This window comes from Schistocerca nitens, chromosome 9 (genome assembly GCF_023898315.1).
Source record: "Schistocerca nitens isolate TAMUIC-IGC-003100 chromosome 9, iqSchNite1.1, whole genome shotgun sequence".
NCBI classification, from domain to species: Eukaryota; Metazoa; Arthropoda; class Insecta; order Orthoptera; family Acrididae; genus Schistocerca; species Schistocerca nitens.
The window spans coordinates 443,236,972-443,253,694 of record NC_064622.1 but is presented as its reverse complement, the minus strand read 5'-3'; the positions used below and the strand labels follow the sequence as shown (position 1 = coordinate 443,253,694).

At 36.9% G+C, this 16,723-nt stretch overlaps 1 protein-coding gene across 2 annotated transcripts in view; it reads right to left on the bottom strand.

Annotated features, from left to right (window-relative positions):
* The window catches only part of LOC126202961 (phosphatidylinositol 4-kinase alpha), a 203,645-nt gene that overhangs the window by 110,546 nt on the left and 76,376 nt on the right, over positions 1 to 16,723 (bottom strand). For both annotated transcript variants that reach the window (XM_049937089.1, XM_049937090.1), the window contains 2 exons: positions 4,364 to 4,511; positions 3,919 to 4,108 (listed from right to left, as the gene is read on the bottom strand). In XM_049937089.1, coding sequence (XP_049793046.1) covers positions 3,919 to 4,108; positions 4,364 to 4,511 — 338 coding nt within the window. The remainder of the gene's footprint in view (positions 1 to 3,918; positions 4,109 to 4,363; positions 4,512 to 16,723) is intronic.

Sequence of the window (16,723 nt, the reverse complement as noted above, 5' to 3'; positions counted from 1 at the left end):
ACTTTGAGCAAGAGTAACCTGTAACTATCACTATAGTTAAGATTAAGCCTATGTAAACAGCTGTAGAATAATGTTGGACTCATCTCTCATACTCCATTTCCCTTTGCTGCTTATCAATCAGCTGCTCCACACCCTAAAAATCTTTTTCCAGCTACAGGTAATCTAACTTCGTCACTTTATGTTTTAATGATAATTCTAATGGTACCTTTGATATGTTTAGCTTTTTCTCTAGTTTTTCAAAAGAACTGCTTTCCACTGTATTACTAGGGACAATGTCCCTTCTATTGATATTGTGTTACTGAATGTAAACCTGCAATCCACAACCTTTGCAGTTTGTATGGAATGTAAGAATTTTGAAGGCAAGTGCCTTCATCATCAGTAATACTTCCTGTACTGCATGGAAGGCACTGAAAAATATTTGTCTATGCAAAATCCTCAGAGCATTGTCATCATTGTATAAAGGTAAGGAAGATTAGACACATCCATACACAAGTCATTGTAATTTTTGTGGTTCTCATCTTAAAATGTAGTCTCCATATAGTGGAGATGCTGAGTCACAGACAGGCACAAGAAAAGGAGTTTCACACTTAAAGCTTTCGGCCAAGTGGTCAATGGCCTTTGCCAACAATACACACACACACACACACACACACACACACACACACACACAAACGGAACTCACGCACACAACCGCAGTCCAAGCAACTGAAACTGCACTCAGTTGTGGTTTCAGTTGCCTGAGACTGCAGTCATGTGTGTGAGTTGCATTTGGGTGAGTGTGCAAATGTGTGTCCATTGTTGACAAAGGCCACTGGCTGAAAGCTTTAAGTGTGAAACTCCTTTTGTTGTGCCTATCAGCGATTCAGCGTCTCTGCTATATGGTGAGTATCAACTTTCCTTCTCATAATATTGTTACAGTCCATCCTGGATTTTCCATTGTTTAAAATGAAGCCCCCATTTTAAGAAGACACCAGTACAAGGGAAGTGACCATGAATATTTTGTTAACTTTCACATGGATGTGTTTTATCTTTTTCTTTTACTTTTATACAATGATGACACTGTGTGTGGATTTTGCATAGATGACTATTTGCCAATGTCTTACAAGCAGTACAGATTCTCACTTATTTACACAATAGACAGGATTCTGTGAGACTATGCACCTTCAAGCTACTTGATCATGGATGAGCCACAACACGGTTTACATAATGATAGCTAGAAACTATAGAAACAAAAGAAATTAATGAATTTGTAAAACACAAAGAAAATTGGGTGAATATATGAATAAGTAATCCATTATAGAGAACAGTTACGAACAACTGCAAGGAAATCCTGCACAGAACAGGAGTGTGCCACAAGGAAGCCTAAAAATCTAGATTTCAAAATTTGGGGTTTATCACTCAATTTTTAGTTTCTACCATTTCCCTTGAAAACAAAACCTGAATACTGCACATCTTACTGTACGAGTACAAGGCTAAATAAAGTGTCAGCCATGTTCACTGAAAGAATGTTTCTTCTGAATGAAACAATACTGTCAACAATTCATACCATTATGGTGTGTGTGTATATGCAGGGAAGCAGGTAGATTTCTCACCTGAACAATAGTGTACATGAATTTCATGCAGTGATGCTGTAAATCTGCCTGGGTGCACTTTTCTGGTCTAAGAAAATTCTTGGAGAATACACAAAGTTTCCCCAAAATACAATACCATAGAGGACAATGAAGTGAAGCTAAGCAAATAAGCCTACAATGGAGATTATTCTTATGATGAAAATAGCAGCAGTCAGTTTTTGCACAAGATCTTGAATGTTATACTTCCAAGAAAGTTCTTCATTTATCCTCAATTCTAAGAATAAATTGTCAATTTCACTGGATGTTAGACCACCTGAGACAATAAAGTTTCACTTTTAAAAGAGTTCCATATCAGAACTGTAGACATTGCATTTTTGTTGCATTTAATTATTGATTTGTTCTCTGAAAACCATGTGCTTGATACTGATTATGCTATAAGCTACGATTAATTACGTTACATCACCCTCTACTTTTCATATTCTCAATCAGATTCAAATACCTTCCTTGCTTGCTGACACAGGAGGACAACACACTACTTCCTATTTTCCATACTGTTGAGTTTTTCCCCTAAACCCATTATGTTCCAACTTATGCAATACTACTGTACAGTCTAAACAATCAAATGCTTCAGTTAAATCAAAGAAAACACATATTGTTGTGCAAAGGTAGATGATGAAATGTGTCAAAATGAGTGCTTTTGCGTTAGTGTTGGGTCCATGTTCTAGCTTTTTAAGTCTAGTACACATATATTTTCTGTCACAGGAAAATAGGTGCACTGAGGTTCAGTGTCACTGAATATAGCTCAACAAATTAGTCTTTTTGTTCAAATTTCTGGCAGTTGTTATTTTGGCTACCCATATCAAATGAAAGACTTTTACCTACTTGTCCCATAATGACCACTTTCATGATCTGTAGCCAATAAACTAATACATTAAAAACATTAATTCAGTGATGACTTTTTTGCTAAACAAATTACATGAAAATACTATAACCAAGTTTACTAACACAATGGACAACAGGAAAAGTATTGCAAGCACTACTTACATGATAATACATCACATAGTTGTTTCTAACTTCATCAGAAAGGACTACATAATAACTTTTGAACTTCATGTCAAAAGTCCATAATACCATCAATGATAAGACTGAGAATTGGGGTATTAGGGAAGCAGCGTGTAATTGGATTAAATGATACCTCCACGAAAGAAAGCAGTTCACACAGATAACACATGAAATGATTGGCATTGTCAGCATCCACCAGTCAGATTTATTATGTTTCATATTGGGTCATAGCCTGTTTTTACTACATGCAAATGATTTAGATATGAACACTAGTAACAGAAAATTATACCAATTTACAGATATGCCAGCATCTTCATTACAGGTCGCACCAAAGAAACCTTTGAAAACAGCATTAAGGTCTTTGATGCAAACAATTTGATTATAAATTAGAAAAAAAAACTTGTCGAAATGGACAAACCACCCAGAACAGGACACCAGGTAATTTTCATTTTGAAACAAATGGACAAACAACCGGAAAAACAGAAAGCACAAAACTTTTCATTATACCGATACAACACAACATGAAATGGCTTACACTTGTTAACTACATAAACAGAAAACTGAGCAAACCCTGTTTCATAATTTGAATATTAAGCAATAGTATGTCATATGATAATCTCAGGATCAAATATTTTGATGGTGTTCACTCAGAACTGAAATATGGTGTAGTATTTTGGTGAAACTGTGGAGCAAGCCTGAAATCATTTCAATTAAAGGAAAATACTATTAGACTAATGGAAGGACTGAAGCAAATATCATCATGCACACAACTATTTATATAAAAAAGAAATTCTACCATTTCCATGTATTAGAAAATGTAATTATCATAAAAGATTAAACATTATCAGTCCCTGCATCACCCATAATAAATCTGTACACAGCTACCACACAGCAAATAAATGAAGTACATGTACAACAGACAAATACAGCACTATTACAGAAAAGCACACTCCATCCTGGCATCAAAATGTATGATGTATAACCCAAATTAACAAAAATGTTAATGGACAGGAACAATTTCCAATCAAATGTGAATGATTACTTACTTCTCCTATGTAGCAAGGAAATATCTAGAAAAACAAAACTGTAGCAGCAATTAATGTTGTTTTTGTAAAGCATATAGAATAATAAAATAATGTGTAATATTACTTTTAGCTAAAAATTACGGATGTAAAAATTTCAAGAAATATATGTAGTAATTAAGAAATGGTCAAATATATTTTGTACAGTGTGCAGTCCTAGATTCGCAGGACCAATAAGTAAATAACAATATAAAAGCACAAACCTGTCAGACTTCTCTGCAGTGAAGAGCCTGTTTGATACTGATGCAACAAGAGCTCGGACACAGTATGGATCTAGTGTGTATGCCGCTTGTAATGCAATGCATAGGTTTTCTATTGCTGCATCACGTAGTTTCTCAAATGCGGTCTGTGATGTGGACATCAAATCAGGATCTTTTTGTTCTTTGCCCTGAACTGCACATAAGAAGAAGGAAATAAAATCATTTTTATCATATATGTGATTAGCTTCAACTGTATCTTATATTTTAAATACATTGAATAAGCTGTGGTTCTCCAGTTACTCAAATTATGCTTTGAAGATTAAGTGTCTGCCTTACATTCTGTTTCTACATACCAGGTCGACAAGCGTGCTGGCTATTGTCAGGAAATGATTTTTTTTTAATAAGTGACATTCTTGGCTGGCAGAGCAAACAAGAAAGCAGTACAAACCTGTTATCTTTGGTTTGGTGTCCTTACTGTCAGCATAATGTCTATGTAATTTGAAGAGAATTGGGCTTGGAGTGACTAAAAAGTCACGCAGGCAATATATAGATGTGCTTGCAATATTTGGAAACTTTTGTGCTAGTTTACCAAGTCCCTGAAAATTTAAGAATAGAAATATAAAGTACACATAATAATAACAGAGACTATAAACAATTAATTGCCTCACAACCTGCATATAAAAGCCAACAGCATGAAATAGCCAAGCATCAAACTCTCTCCTGACAAAATTTTCAAACTATGTCAAAACAGACTTCACTGTCATGCAGAGATTATTTATGATGAAAAGGCAATACTCTTCATTGGTTCTAGCCCTAGTAACCTACAAGGATAGGTAATAAATAGGATAGCATAAAATTTGTAAGAAAGAGAGAGAGAGAGAGAGAGAGAGAGAGAGAGAGAGAGAGAGAGAAAGAGACAAGAGTGGATAAGAAACAGAAAAAACAACAACAATGTACATGTACCACATCATTAAAAGTATATCCTTCAGGATAATGCCTTTGCTCTTTCAGTTTAGTCTCTATAAAATGCATTTTATTATAAAAGGAATGTTGATATACAATAAGAAATTTGTAGCTGATAATAATTAGGATTTGTTTGGGTAATGAGGGAAGGAGCAGTAAAATCATGAAAGGAAAGACAAAGAAGGAAACGAATACAATTATGACAACAGAATATAGTTACTTTAATGATCTACTATACTTCCAGTTCTAGGAGAGTCAGAGTGGTTGATAATGAGAGTGGCAGGATTGGTAGAGACTGAATTCCACTGATTTATACCAATTCCTTTTTGGTTACTACCATCTTTAACTAGCAGACACAACTGTGCTTAACTGTATAAAATCATAATTACTAAGATTATTTCAAATACAATTACATATGACCTTTCAGTGATCATTAGCTCAGTGTGTCAGCTCTACTTCCATATACTCAAATGTACTAAATACAATACTGTCTGCTAACTCAAGTTGGCAACAATCAGAAAAAGGTCAATACCAGTCAACAGCATTCAATTTCTGCTTGTTAGCCATCTCACCAAGAATCTTTTTAGAGTGGATATACAGGGTGTTACAAAAAGGTACGGCCAAACTTTCAGGATACATTCCTCACACACAAAGCAAGAAAATATGTTATGTGGACATGTGTCCGGAAACGCTTACTTTCCATGTTAGAGCTCATTTTATTACTTCTCTTCAAATCACATCAATCATGGAATGGAAACACACAGCAACAGAACGTACCAGCGTGACTTCAAACACAACACTTTGCTACAGGAAATGTTCAAAATGTCCTCTGTTATCGAGGATACATGCATCCACCCTCCGTCGCATGGAATCCCTGATGCGCTGATGCAGCCCTGGAGAATGGCGTATTGTATCACAGCCGTCCACAATACGAGCACGAAGAGTCTCTACATTTGGTACCGGGGTTGCGTAGACAAGAGCTTTCAAATGCCCCCATAAAGGAAAGTCAAGAGGGTTGAGGTCAGGAGAGAGTGGAGGCCATGGAATTGGTCCGCCTCTACCAATCCATCCGTCACCAAATCTGTTGTTGAGAAGCGTACGAATACTTCGACTGAAATGTGCAGGAGCTCCATCGTGCATGAACCACATGTTGTGTCGTACTTGTAAAGGCACATGTTCTAGCAGCACAGGTAGAGTATCCCGTATGAAATCATGATAACGTGCTCCACTGAGCGTAGGTGGAAGAACATGGGGCCCGATCAAGACATCACCAACAATACCTGCCCAAACGTTCACAGAAAATCTGTGTTGATGACGTGATTGCACAATTGCGTGCGGATTCTCGTCAGCCAACACATGCTGATTGTGAAAATTTACAATTTGATCACGTTGGAATGAAGCCTCATCCGTAAAGAGAACAGTTGCACTGAAATGAGGATTGACACATTGTTGGACGAACCATTCGCAGAAGTGTACCCGTGGTGGCCAATCAGCTGCTGATAGTGCTTGCACACACTGTACATGGTACGGAAACAACTGGTTCTCCCGTAGCACTCTCCATACAGTGACGTGGTCAACGTTACCTTGTAGAGCAGCAACTTCTCTGATGCTGACATTAGGGTTCTCGTCAACTGCACGAAGAATTGCCTCGTCCATTGCAGGTGTCCTCGTCGTTCTAGGTCTTTCCCAGTTGCGAGTCATAGGCTGGAGTGTTCCGTGCTCCCTAAGATGCCGATCAATTGCTTCAAACGTCTTCCTGTCAGGACACCTTCGTTCTGGAAATACGTCTCGATACAAACGTACCGCGCCACAGATATTGCCCCGTGCTAATCCATATATCAAATGGGCATCTGCCAACTCCGCATTTGTAAGCATTGCACTGACTGCAAAACCATGTTCGTGATGTACACTAACCTGTTGATGCTACGTAATGATGTGCTTGAAGCTAGTACTGTAGAGCAATGAGTCGCATGTCAACACAAGCACCGAACTGGCGGTGAATCGAGGAAGTACAGTACATACTGATGTAACTAAAATGAGCTCTAACATGGAAATTAAGCGTTTCCGGACACATGTCCACATAATATCTTTTCTTTATTTGTGTGTGAGGAATGTTTCCTGAATGTTTGGCCGTACCTTTTTGTAACACCCTGTACAGCACCCATCATTTCTCAACAATACACCAGTATGCTAATAAATGAAACCCAAGAAAAATTAAAGAAATGAATTTGGTTGTCTTCCATCCAAAATATTATTGTTACAAGGTGTTGCTTTATAACAGAAGAAATGAGACAACAAAATGTTGAAATGTAAAATGAAAATTATTCTAAGCAAGAATACATATTAGAAAGAATAAAAGGAAATAAAACAGCGAGGAGATATAAAAGCAATACTGATTGAGATGCACATTAGTTAAATGTATTAAAGTGACCGACAGTGAATAATTGTGGTTGTTACCCCAATAAGCATTCATTTGTTGTTAGCTACATTTCTTTGAGTCAACAAAGCATTATGCAGAACTACTCCGAAGGCTTAGAGTGGAAAAAAAGTAATAAAATCTATTTTGAACATATCAGGAAATTCATTCTCTCTCTCTCTCTCTCTCTCTCTCTCTCTCTCTCTCTCTCTCTCTCTCTCTAAAAGGTAACCCTCTTTATACATTGCTAGCTGAGTACCCAGCATTGCCAGGTTTGTATTTTTTCCAATCTTCCCCTTCCCCCTCTTTCTGTCCATTTTCACCTCATCCCTCTCTCTGTCCATCTCCTCCTCCTCCTCCCCCCTTTCTGTCTATCCTTCTCCTCCTCCCTCCTCTTCTTTCCCTCTCTATGTGAACATGATAACATGGAGGGGTAAGAGGAGATGGACAGACAGCAAGGGGGGGAGGAGGAGATGGGAACAGATAGAGGGGAGAAGGAGGTGGACAGAGAAAGGGCAGAGGGGGAGATGGGCTACTAGAAGATTGCAGTAAATACAAACCCAGGGAGGGAGGGAGGGAGGGAGAGAGGGAGGGATTTTTTTAAAATTGGTCTATTAAGGGCCACATGAAATAACTTATGTATTCTTTCTTTTTTCGTTCCTTTCTTCCAGTAATTTTTCATTCTTCCATTATGCTTTTCTCTTCTTTCTTCTGTCCATACTGCAACTGTCTTTATCTTTGTTTTCTCCTTGAAACCTTTCACTTTTGCTCTGAATCTTTCTCTTTCTACTAGTTCTCGTTATTCCCTTTTCTCTTAGGTCTGCTTTAACTTCTTTTGTCCATGTCATTGATTTTTTTTTTAATCCTGTTTTCATCTAGCCTTTTTCGGTGTCGGTGTCTTCCTCATTGTGTCTGATATTTGCTCTATTTTTTCATAAACTAGTTTATTACTTCTTAATTTCCATTTCCCATTATCATATTTTGGTTCCAAGATTTTCAAAATTATTTTCCTTTCCTTGTTTTCTATTTCACCTGATTTTTTTGGCTGTATTTAACGGAATGCATTCTAATGCATGAAGGCATTCTAGGTTAATGACAGTACTGTAGTGCCGAAATTTTATATTTATCGAAATAGATTTCTTGTTATAAATGTCTTTTGATAGTTAAAACGCTGCCTCCATCTTTCTTGATGTTACTAGTTTAGCTTCTTTGTGTAAAGCATTTGGTTGTATTATTTCACGTAGATATTTCAATTTTGTAGCCTTTTTTATTCTGCCATAAACAGTTTCATATAATTTGGTGCTTCCTGCATATCTGTCATGTACTCTGTTTTTTCAAAAGATACATGTAGGCCTATTTCATCTACTACAGGTTCAGAAAAAAAGATGAGATCACCTGCAAAAACTAGACAATCAAAATTCAGATTATCCCCTTTTCTCCTAATTGTGATTCTTCTAATTCCTTCTTCTTCTGTTATTTTACTCCATTCCCTAATTACCTTTTCTAGAACACAACTGAACAGCAGTGGGAAGAGAGTCCATCTCCATGCCTTACGCCAGTTTTCATCTCGAAGGCCTTGGAGGTTTTGCCAGAAATTTAAGTTTGCATTCAGTATTTGATTGTGTGTCTTTTATGACTGCCACCAATATGTTGTCATCTCCAAACTCTTTTAAGCTGTTGAATAATGTTTTTCTGTCAACAGAATCCTGTGCTTTTTTGAAGTTAATAAATTTTATATAAATGTTTTTATATCTTTATATTTCATTCTTCTGTACCTGATTATGAACTTCGGATTTAAAGCTTGTTCCACACAGGATCATCCTTTTCTAAACTCTCCTTGCAGCTCTCCTAACTGCTGTCCAAGTTCGCTTTCTAATCTGTTCTGTAATGCTTTTGAAAGAATTTTGTAAGTCACTGGAAGGAGGGATATTCATCTATAGTAGTTGCTGTCAGTTTTATCTCATTTTTTTGTGAATTAGGTGAAGTAATGTTGTTTTCAAATCTTCTGTTTCCCAGATATTTTGAAAGACATCATGGAGCTTCATTTCTGTTCCCACAATTTCCCACATTTCAGCAATTACTGAACCCTCCTGCGGGCTTTGTCATTCTTTGGATCTTCAAAGATATTTTGCATTTCATACAAGCTGGGTGGTTCTGAGTCTGTATGTGTGGGTCTCCTGGATTTTGTTCTGGAAAGTTTACTCCTGGTGTCTCACAATTTAACAACTTATCAAATTTAACAACTTATCAAATTTAACAACTTATCAAATTTAACAACTTATAGAAGTAGCTTGCTAATATTTCAGTTTTCTTTGTTGTTTAGGGTTAACTGTCTGTCTTCATTCCTGAAGCACAAGGCAAGTGGCTGGTATGTTTGGAGGCTGTGTTTAAATTATTACTTGCTCTTTATCCACTCTAGGCACAGTGAGTGGTTCTGCATAATGCTTTGTTGATTCAAAGAAATGTAGCTAACAACAAATAAAAGCTTATTGGGGTAACAATCACAATTATTCACTTTCAATCAATTTAATACATTTAACTAAGTGCATCTGAAATTTGAGTGCAAAATGGTTCTTAACCTCTGTGGAACATCTTTGCAGGCTGTAACTAATGCATGTACCAAATATGGTTGCAATCATTCCATTGGTTTAGCATGACCTTTTTACACACGGCTCTGCTCTCATATACACAAGTCAAATATACTTTACATATATTTAACATCTATTTTACATCTATTTCACATATATTTAACATATTTCACAGGTATTTGTACATACATTTCACCCTGCAGCTTCATTTTCACATAGCTTAATGTTTATAATGTCATATCTCCTGAACAATGTGCTGAACAAGGACATAATTCTGCAGTTATATCCAGAGATATACATGGTTATAGTCTGGAAAATGTGTTGTGAATAGAGTTACTAGAAAGAAGTAATAAGTTATAACATTATGCATGATGCCACAGTTTTTCACACATCTCATTATTTGTCACGTATCTACTAAATTATGGGTACTACAATGATATATTCTTGTAGGTACATTTGTGGCAGTTATGGATACTGTCTGCAAAATGTGTTGTGTTGCGTATAGAGTAAACAGAAAGAAGTAATAAACTAAAAAATCATTGATGTAGTGATAGTTTTTCAAGCAACTCAGTGATATATGAAGCCGTATCTCCTGATCTGTGTGTAAAGCAGCACTACGTGGATGCAGATTAGTTTTGGTTTAAATACGCGCTGTAAAGGTCATGAGTCTTAGTTTCCTTTAAGATTGAATTGGGTGAGTAGATGTTAGTTAAGAATGCCTTTAAAGCAACAAAGATGCCATTATCAACACCTTACTGAGTTGGAGCAAGGTCATGTAATCGGGTTCGAAGAAGATGGATGTTCCTTTTGTGATACTGCAGACACATTTGGCACGAATGTAGCCACTGTACATAATTGTTGGCAGTGGTGGTCAAGAGAATCTACAGTCACAAAAAGAAAGGATTCTGGATGGCCAAATGCACTACCAAGAGGGTAGACCATCACATTCAACATATGGCTCTGGCAGATCATACTGCATCTACAGCAGCAATTTGAGCAGCACTTGGCACCACAATGACACAAAAAACTAACAAATCAGTTGTTTCAAGGACAGCTCTGAGATGGATGTCCTGTGGCACACATTCTACTGAGCATAAACTGTTGCCATTTGCGACTTAAGTGGTGTCAAGCAAGAACTCATTGGAGGACACGGTGGAGATGTGTTGGATTTTCCGATGCAAGCTGGTCCTGCCTCAGTGCCAGTTAGGGTCATGTATTGATAGGAAGGAGGCCGGTTGAGGGTCTGCAACCAACCTGCTTGCATGCTACACACACTGGATTTATATGTATCGGATTCAAATGGTCAGTGAAAGGTGGTATTGCTAAACATATGCTCCACGTTGTTAATCACGTAGCTATAAAGCTCCGAATTACAGCCTGTTGTAATATCAGACAGCATGGTCTGGGTAGACAGCTGGATATGAGAAATGTGAGGTCCCCAGTTTGACCACGAGCAGGAACATCATTTTATTTTTATATCTGGACCTTTATTCTGTAAATAAAAATCATCTTTCTTGCTGCACTGCATTTTATTTCTCCCAGACGTGATTCACCTTTTTCACTTTAAGGCATCATTGGTGGGATACAGAATGGTACAGTTTTGTTTTGATAGTGTTATCTGTAGATTAGTTGTTTTTTTATGTAAGTATGTCATTATATACAAGAAAAAACAAAAGACGGTACACAATGACATACAAACACAAACTCTCACGTAAAGTCACCAACATTTTTAAGAGCAGGGAATAAACATAGCATACACAACAAATAATTCTATCCAAAAATACTCCCCAAAACTGAAAAAAAATCAGATACATATACCAGAAAGCAGGTATATATCTATTACAGTGTAACACTTGTGATGGCAGATACACAGGACAAAAAGGCACAACATTTGATGTCATATACAAAGAATGCATGAGAGCCTTGAAGTGTGGGACAAACCATATACATTTGTAGAACACACAACAGAACACAATCACAAGCCAACCACTAGAGTAGAAAGCATGATAATAATTAGAATCAACAATAAAAAAATCGCCTCCTAACCCCAAGAAAATTAACACATACAGAAAACAAAAGCAGGAAAGAAAACCATGTTGAATGACCAAGTACACATGCCAAACAACTCAATATTTACACAGATGGATGAAACAATAGAGGAGCACAACAACAGAGGACTATTATCACAGTAATAATAATAATAATAATAATAATAATAATATCATCCAGTCAATCCCTTTCTACTCACTTGTACATGAACCTCTCCACGAGACATTTAAACCAAAACTCAAATCATCTGAACACCAATTCTTCTAATCATTCTCTGACAGCTATTACATCAATATTTTAAAAAATCCATGCTTATGTACTCTGTCTCTCTGAAGCTGTTTTCAGAATATACTTCATTAGGTTGGCAGCATGTACATGAACAAACCAAACAGGATGAGAAACATAGTGAATGCACAGTAGTTATGTCTTGAACTCACAGTTTTCGATCTAATATCTGTAATTAGTGACTTAAGCCTGATAGTGTGTGGTAACAATAAGGACAAACAAGATGAAAAGTGGGAAGAAAAAAGTTCAAAATATAAAAATATGCTTATGTTTCATGAACAGAGCTGTGGTGCGAACTTGAGCTTGTGGCCAGATGAGAGGTAACACAGGTGCCAATCAAAAACACAAAGGACTGTAAGTAGTGACTTACTGAGATAAAAAACTTCTATAATCTACAGATAATACTATCAAAACAAAACTGTATCATTCTATATCCCACCGATGATGCCTTAAAGTGAAAAAGGTGAATCACATCTGGGAGAAATAAAATTCAGTGCAGCAAGAAGAGGCGGTTTTTATTTATGAAACAACTATTTCTGTGCTTGCTGCGGTGATTGGCCACACAAATAAACTCATTCCGCCTGTATCTGTTGTCTAAATGTTTACGTATGAAATTCTTGTAAGTATTGGAACTGTACAACTTTTGTTTACGTAAAATCCATTGGCATTTGCCACAAATGTGTACATTCATTCCAATGGCTACAGTATCCATAATGTTCAATAATTGATTACAATTGCACCTGACTAATGTCTAACCTTGTTTATCTGTTTCAACATAATTATGGAAAAACAATAAACCCCGTATGCAGTCACTATCCATACATATAACAAATACATGGAAAATAATGATTAACCGTTTTACAGTACAACTGATGTTTTGTCATGTCATTAATGTGACACCATAATTTTCAGGAGTGAAACATAACACTGCCCAAAGTGTCCTCCTCCAGCCTGATTGCATGCATTGCAATGCTGCATCATGGAGTCAGCAAGCTTTCCAAAATCAAAGATTTCACGGATTTCATCAAAGACTACAACTATTCTCACAAGAAGATCTTTGATTGTGTCTGCCAGAATCATGTAGACGAGTTTCTTCATGTGGTCCCACATGTAAAAATCCAATGGTGTCAGATATGGGAAATGAGCTGCCCAGGGAACTGGACCATCTTGGCCAACCGACCTCTGTGGATACAACATATCTAAATATTCACATACCACAGCAGTGGAATGTGGTGATGTGTCATCGTTTTGGAACCACATTTCCTGCCAGATAGCCAGAGGAACGCCTTTCAAATACAGGGGAAGGATGTTTTCATGGAATGCTAAACACACCAGTCCATTTAAATGGGGAGGAAGTAGGATGGGATCCAGTCACCTACAATACCTGCCCAAAAGTTTATACTAAATCTATGCTGATAAGATTTTTGTGCCCATCCAAATGTGGCTGTTTTGGGAGTTTAATGGTCCTCCTCTGGTGAAGCATGCCTCATTTGTCCACAAAACCATCCATTCAAAATGAGGATGTTTGTTATATTGATTTAAGTACTACACAGAATATTGGTAACAAGAGGGATACTCCTTTGCCACCACATTGTGCACCTTCTGTAAGTGGTACGGAAATAGGTTTCTGTCATGTAGGGCATCTAATACTGCAGCATGCAAAACTTGCAGCGACAAGCAAACAGATACATTTTACCATGTGTAGTTTACAGGCATACTTCAAGAACATCGGAATAATTTTACATACCCCAAAGCATTACCAATGGCCCTTGAACTGATACTAGGTATTATAGCCACTGTACCAAGAAAGTTTTGTCCTAATTGAGTGTTCTGTACATAGCATTCTTGTCCAGCAGTGATACTGGTTACAGTAAAACTTCCAGTCTCCCTTAATCGTCCATCAACCACTACAAAGGTATCCACACACAGAATTATCTAGCATTGTAAATGTTGTGGGCCCCCAGTCCATTCTGACCCACAGCATCATATACGCTAAATGCAGATTGGTGTATTGCTTGAAAGAGTACTGATGACACACCACGTTACCACTACATATGTGTCAAGCCTACCTCTGTCATTGTTCTATTGCACCTCCTCCTCTGTACCTTCACAGCTAAATGTACTCTTCCAACAAAGATTGATTGCATACATATGATTCCTGATGATGATTGAATGACGAGCATGTAGAGGTTCACTACATAGCCCAACACACTTAAAGTCGGAAGTTGTCATAGCGAAGATGGCAGTGCATAGAATTGCTGACCCATTGGCCTGCCGTTGTATATTTTCCCCCGTTTGTTTTTGTATAGCTCTCTTGTTCAATTTGAGCAAACCACATGGAGAATACATTTTGCAACACAGATCTTCACAGGATGTTTGAATCTGAGCACAAAACAACCTGACTGGCTAACTTCAATGCTAAATAACTTGTACATGGCCCAACATATCAAATTTTTTCTTAACATTTAAGTCTCAGGGCAACCTGCTCTGAAACATACCTACAAGCAATTCAAACATTTTCTGAATACCCTGTGTGTGTGTGTGTGTGTGTGTGTGTGTGTGTGTGTGTGTGTGTGTGTGTGGGTGAGGGGGGGGGGGGGGATTGGATTTACATTTGCTGGTCAGGGTCTAATCTAACAATGACTGTAAAGCCAGACATTATCTGATTTCATTGCAGAGTATACCATCTATTTACTCAGCTACAGCAACAATACCATTAATTTGAATTTATTTTTGTCCATGTGTACATAGTATCCTCATAAATCCAACTTAAGTTTAATTATGGTAATGGAAAGTTCTGCTAGAATGTAAATTATTTACATCAGTAAAAGTAACAACTCGCCAAATAGTGGTAGAAATGTGTCATCAAAAGGCATATAAACAAAACACAGAGAATCTTACTGCATTTCAAATTCAGTCCACAAACCATGACCTTGTTTATGTGCCTTTTGACAACTCAACAATGTAAGTTTATATTGTTGCGAGTACACTATAAGAATGAATTACTTAGCACTATTGTAAAATGATGCATTTTTCAGCAGTGAACACATGCACATAATGTTTTGCTAAACAATATTATGTTTGTAACCACATGACAACTGTGTTCATAGAATCACTAAGAACACACACACGTGAGACATCTTTCTCTAGCACAATGTCTGGCCAGAGCAAAGAAGGGGAATTTTGCTCTGGAATTATTTTGTGCGAATGTGTGAAATATCACGTTAAAAAATAAAATGTTACGTTTCATGACCAAAAATAATTAGCCAAAGCAACACCAGTTTCAAAACCAAATGGGAACAGATTGCTGTTCATGTGACTCATGGAAGCAGGAAGTTTCACTGGGTGCAGGACTACTCATTTGTATGACTTGTTTTTGCACAATGTACAAATCTGAAGACTTTCACATCAAAGAGTGACAGACTTAATTCATCTAGTATCACAGCAAACTTTTATTGATTATTTACAAGACAGTTAATTCTCCTCTTGAGAAAAATTATGCAGTAACAGATGGATCATATGCACTCAGCTGTGAACTCCGATTTTATGCAGAAAGATGGAATTGTCAACTGAGCTGCATGTCCAGAAATATACTTTGTATCAATCCTTGTGGGAAAAAATGTACATGACATATACTTACCTATTTTATATACCATACAGTAAAGTTCTGACAGAACATAAATAATTTACGAATAAAGGGGACTGCTTGCTGAATAACAGAAGCAGGAAGTCGTCAACAGACACACACAAAATAACGAAGACTTTGCTAGCTTTTGGAAGAAAACCTTTGATGAGCTAGGCTCTCTCTCTCTCTCTCTCTCTCTCTCTCTCTCTCTCTCTCTCTCTCTCTGTCTCTCTGCACAGAGGTGTTTATTTCTACTCTAGCTCATTAAAGGATTTCTTCTGAATGCTAATACAGTTTTCATTCTTTTGTGTGTGTTTGTCAGTGGCTCAATGCTTCTGCTATTAGGTGAGTGGCCTTCTTTACTCCTAAATATTTAAATTTTATGTTCCCATCTTTCATAAAAAAATTGCATATTAAATTAAACCTGAGCCCAGTTTTAGGTTTGTGGACAGAAGTCCAGAACTAGGTTAAAATGTTTTCATTTACAATTGACTAATTGACTGCAGAGAGAGAGAGAGAGAGAGAGAGAGAGAGAGAGAGAGAGAGAGAGAACTAACAGGACCAAAAATAGACACAAACATTAGCTTTCAAGAAGAGAATGCACTTTATTAATTAAAATAATGAAAGTGTTTGACAAAATTATTCAAGGTGTTCTGAAAATACAAGAACAAATTGTCAAAACAGGAGAAAACAAACAATTCTTTGTTTTGTTTGCATACAAGACAAAAATTTTACCTTTATGTAATTTTCAATATTATTTTCACAATAAACATTTGATTGGATATAAGGTTCACCTGTGCAAAGGCACACTGATTAACATATTATAGGAACTTTACAGAAAAGGCAACACAAACAGCTTAAGAGAGAGAGAGTACACAAAAT